The sequence below is a fragment of the Gavialis gangeticus genome, unplaced genomic scaffold (assembly GCF_001723915.1).
Source record: "Gavialis gangeticus isolate Ggan-Ray unplaced genomic scaffold, GavGan_comp1, whole genome shotgun sequence".
In the NCBI taxonomy this organism is placed as follows: domain Eukaryota; kingdom Metazoa; phylum Chordata; order Crocodylia; family Gavialidae; genus Gavialis; species Gavialis gangeticus.
The window spans coordinates 110,567,692-110,572,522 of NW_017728992.1; the positions used below are offsets into that span (position 1 = coordinate 110,567,692).

The 4,831-nt window shown below is 46.8% G+C and overlaps 1 protein-coding gene across 8 annotated transcripts in view; it reads left to right on the plus strand.

The window, feature by feature from the left end:
• The window catches only part of DTNA (dystrobrevin alpha), a 416,444-nt gene that overhangs the window by 363,785 nt on the left and 47,828 nt on the right, over positions 1-4,831 (plus strand). For all 8 annotated transcript variants that reach the window (XM_019526848.1, XM_019526842.1, XM_019526857.1 and 5 more), the window contains one exon: positions 3,069-3,182. In XM_019526848.1, coding sequence (XP_019382393.1) covers positions 3,069-3,182 — 114 coding nt within the window. The remainder of the gene's footprint in view (positions 1-3,068; positions 3,183-4,831) is intronic.

Genomic DNA, 4,831 nt, shown 5'->3' on the forward strand with positions numbered 1-4,831 from the left:
AGAGAAATTAAGGTGCTGAGTAAAGCTCTCTGCAGGCGTGCCCTGACAGAAGTGCCTGGCAGCAGAGTGCTTTAAAAGTGCCCAATTGCATGACAAATTAACCCTAATTATACAATGGGGGGACTCCAATCCACCTCCCCCACCCCCAGCACAGGATGGGCAAACCCCAAACTGAACTCCCTCCTTTCCCTTCCCCACTCTCATCCTAAAGATAGCACCAGAGCTGGGGGTGGGGGGAGGCAGGGGGAGTTGAGTTGGGTGGGGGCAGTTTGCTGTAACTCATGGCGCTTCCTGTGAAGTGCCATGAGTTACAGCAGGAGCTGCATGTCTGTCAGCACCCACAGTAGCACTACAAAAATGATGAAAGTACTACAAAATTGTACCTCTTTTGGAGAAGAACTTCTTAGTGTTGTACCACTTTCAAGTAACACCTATACAGTTACTTGTAGTGCTATAGAGGTCCCTAGGACCCTCAGCATCATACAGTCTTCTGCTCTCCCTCCCCCCACTCCAAGAAGGAGGAAGAGGAGGAGACTGGCCAGTCCTCTGATTAGCTTAGCTGCAAGCTATCAGGGAGCCCTGCTGTGGTCTTCTGCTGCCTGGCTCTTAAAGTGGTGGTGGCAAATCCCTCAAGGGTAGCTCTGTCATGCCTGCTGCAGATGCACAGTTGTCTGGCACTGTGAGGGATGACGAAGGTGAGGAAAGCTGTTTCTCTCATGCCTGCTACCACAAGAGGGGTGGGGTGGGGCTGCCTTTGGCTATTCCTGCTTTTCAACAACTGCTTATTGAAAGGGAGAAGGCAGGCTGTCAGTGATTGAAATCCTGGAGGCAGGGCAACCCAAGAAAAAGCCCCCTATCCATCCCCTGGCTGGAGAGATCACCTTTGAGGTGAGTGTAGTTCTCCAGCCCAGGGATTGGAATGCCTCTATGCCCTCAAAATGCTATAACTTTGTGGCTAGGGACAGAAACTACACATCAACCAATATAAGTGATTGGAAACCAGTTCAACTTTGTAACACAAGAGAAGTTCAGCGCACATAAACTACTTTCAAAATGGTTGAAACCTGTTTAAGATAAACCTGGATGAGTGTACTATCAGACTTAACTGATTTAGGTTAAATCACTTTATTGCACTTCTGTCCCAGATCCCCTCCGGAGGCAAGTTAACTCAGTCCCCCAGCATCTCAAGAGGCTTTGCACCGCTCCTGCAAAACCTGCCCTCCCCCACCGTCACAGGGTGGCTGGGCTAGCTGTGGCCCAAGCTGGCCTCCAGCTGAGCAGGGAAGTATGCTCCAGTGCACCCCTGACTTCTGGCCTGGGCCACAGCAGGCACAGGCATGTGGCTGCATTTCTGGAATCAAAAGTGAATGTCTGTTCACTTGCTTATCGCTTCAATCTACACAGCTTAAACTAACCTGCAAAGATTGAACTGATTCAGCCTTGGGCTTTTTTGACTGTCTGTACTTAGCCTGTAGCACTACTAGTGAATGCCTCTCCACACCATTAGGTGCAAACAAATGAAGTGTTGTTTTAATAATGCAGCCAGTCCCAATCTCCTTTACAGCAACAGCAAGGTCAGCAAAGGGGTGCATCAGATATCTCTTTCACCATTGATGCAAACAAGCAACAAAGACAGCTGATTGCAGAGCTTGAAAATAAGAACAGGTAAGTATCCAGAAAGAACATTTTTTTATAGCTGCATAATGTTTTTAACATTTCTTCAAGCTTCTGCATGATACATATTAAAAATACAGAGAACAGGCAAGTTATCATGCCTGTGACGAAATCATAGAGAGCTGTAATCAGCCTGTAAGTTACTAAATACTGTGTTTCAGTTGGTTCTTTTACCATTTGAGTTGCCCTCCCTAAGGGTTAAAACAGAACTCCCTTCTTGTTCCAAAAAAAAGAAAGAAAGTCTTCTCAGATTCTCAGCAAAAATACAACAAAAAGGGGTACAAGTTGGTCAGTTTTAATAATATGAGGGTGGCCTGCTTCTCTTTCTGGAATGGAAAATTGAAGAGCTCTAGAACATAATCTATGACTGACAAATAAAAGAAGCAGCAATTATAAAAAAAAATATTAGCAAGAAATTAGGTCTTTAAATAGACATAACTGAGGTTGGGAGGCAGGCATCTAGAATAAGAGGCCAGATGCCCACTAATGTAACTCATCCTAGCTTCATTGTATCAGTGGAACTGCACCAGTTCATACCCGCTGAAGGTCTCGCCGTGAGCGTCAGATATGATGTCACAATATCTAAGCTGTGTATGACCATGTAATCTGTCTCCATTCTGTTTTTCCATTAGTTAGATAAGGCTTGGCCAAAAATAAATACTTTCCTACCATAAAATTACTGGAGTGCCTTTATCGCTGTGCCTTTATCACAAGTCCACTACCTCCACAGTTAAATTGTCTTAATCGCTCAAGTCAGCTTTTTATGTATTTGATGTCCACCAGTGTATAAAAAAGAGCCACTACTATCACTAAGTTACACTGCTTCATTCTTTTGCCGTGAAGCTGTGCAGCCTCTCTTTAATAATACTCTTATATCATTGAATCAATTATAGTAAATCCTATTAAAACTACATTCCCCTGAAGAGTTGCCCTCTCTCAGATCCATAGTTAAATTAAAAGCATTTAAAAGAAAGGTCAAAAGGTTTGTGCCTGATTCACGTAGAAGACAGAGCAGATATTATTCTAGTTTCCCTTAATTTCATGTGGCTCATCAAACGTCTGTGTGAGGAACCAGGAGTGAAATTTCTTTATTTAAACATGGATCTTTATACCTGCTTTCTACAGAGAGCATCTGCAATTCAGTTTTTAGTCTGGTTTGTAAAGATCTTATAAAAATACTCTCTCTCAGTAGTGCCTTTTTTCTATTTTGAAAAGAACTTCAGAACCTGACCCAGTGATGAGAGTTTCGCTAAAGCTGAGATGTTTGATCTGATTGTAAGCCTAGCCATAAAATCCTAACCAGTTCAGAACTCTTTATCTCATTCTGACTGGATGTTGGAAGGGTTTATGAAAATATATTGACCTTTAGTCTTTTACTTGCCTTCCTCCCCAAGAGAAATTTTGCAGGAGATCCAGAGGCTGCGACTTGAACATGAGCAGGCGTCTCAGCCCACACCAGAGAAGGCACAACAAAACCCAACTCTCCTTGCAGAGCTTCGACTCCTGAGGTAGGTGCAGTGTTTACGCTCTGAGGAACTCTGAGAACACCTGAAACAGCTGAGCCCTGAGAATAGGGTACCCTGGGCATCATCTTTTTAAAACAGTACATAACAAAATTCGTATTTCATTTGGAGTCCATAAAAGCTCTGACCCTCCAAACAATGAGGCATATGCTTAAAATTTCACATGTGAATAGCTCCATTCCTGGGTTTGAAAGCAAGCATGTGTGCAAATGCTGCTGTACTGGAACACACACTTTTACCAAGAAAAAATATTTGCTTTGCCTCTTTTCCTTGGGTCCCATTTGGGCCTGATAGTATCCTCTGATGTGAGAGCCAGACTAAGCATCAAGGTAGAACAATGTAAAACCAGCTCCCAGAAACAGAAATGAATAGAAATACTTCCTCTCAAGTTAAAAATTTCAAATTAAATTTTCATCACATTGAGGAGTTTTTGCAGGACACAAGGCAAAAGAGAACTTATCATGCATGGAACGTGTGCATGCTCTTTACCAAATAACTTGTTGCTCAGATATTGGAAGACTGACTCATATGTGAGAAAAAATCACAGGGAAGGCTGTACAGATCCTCTTTCTTTACAGAGCTTTATTTTTAAACTTCTCTAGCCCTAAAGTAATCTGGTTTGTAAATAATTATCTTTGCGGCAACCCCCGCTTAGCGCTCTTAATTGGTTCCGGAAAAACCAAGCACTAAGCAAAACAGTGTTAAGCGAAACCCATTTCCCCATTGGATTTAATGTAAATAAAGATAATTAATTTCACACCACCTACTGGCCCAGACCCCCCACTCCTGCAGCCCCACCCTGGGCCCTGTGCTCCTCCCCACCCTGGCCGGGCTGCTCCCAGCAAGGCACCATGTGGGCTTTGCCAAGGAAGGCATCAGCTCCTCCCAGCCTCATTGTTTCCCCACCGCGATGGCCCCTGCCAGCCTGCACCCACTGGCCACCAGTGCACCTGTGCACAGCCCCAGCCACCCTGCCCGTGGGACCTGAGTCCAGGACCCGCCTGCCCAGGGATTTATGGTGGGAAGGCAGCACGGCTCTGGCACGGGGTAAGCAGTGGGGCCACCCACCCATCTGCACCCCACTTTGCCCAGTGGGGACTCCTTCCAGGGCACCCGCCACTGGGATGAGTCGCCACTGCCAGATTGCTGCAGGAGGCATGGGTGGGAGTGGGGGAGCTCTGTGGGCTTGGCTTGTACTGGCCCAGACCCTGCACTCCTGTTGGCCCTCGCCTTGGGCCCTGCGCTCCTGCTGCCCACCTGCCCCTTCTCACTGCCACGGCTGCTCCTCCCCACCCACTGGCCACTCCAGCACCACGTGCTGGAGCAGACCCTGCACTCCTGCCACCTTGCCCTGAGTCCCACTGGCCTGGGCTCCAAGCTTAGATTTCCCAGCTACTCACCCGCCCCTTCTTGCTGTTACTGTTCCTCCTCGCCCACTCCAGCACCATGTGCCGGAGCAGACCCCAGGCTCCTGCCACGCCTCCCTGGGCTCCCGCCGGCTGCCACTCACCACTCATGCTGACGCCACTGCTTCTCCCCACCCCTACGCTGAGCGCTATAATGAAATGCGCTGAGTGCTAAGTGAAGCCAGGTAGGTACAGGCAGTCCTCAGACTTACAACACAATTGGTTCCT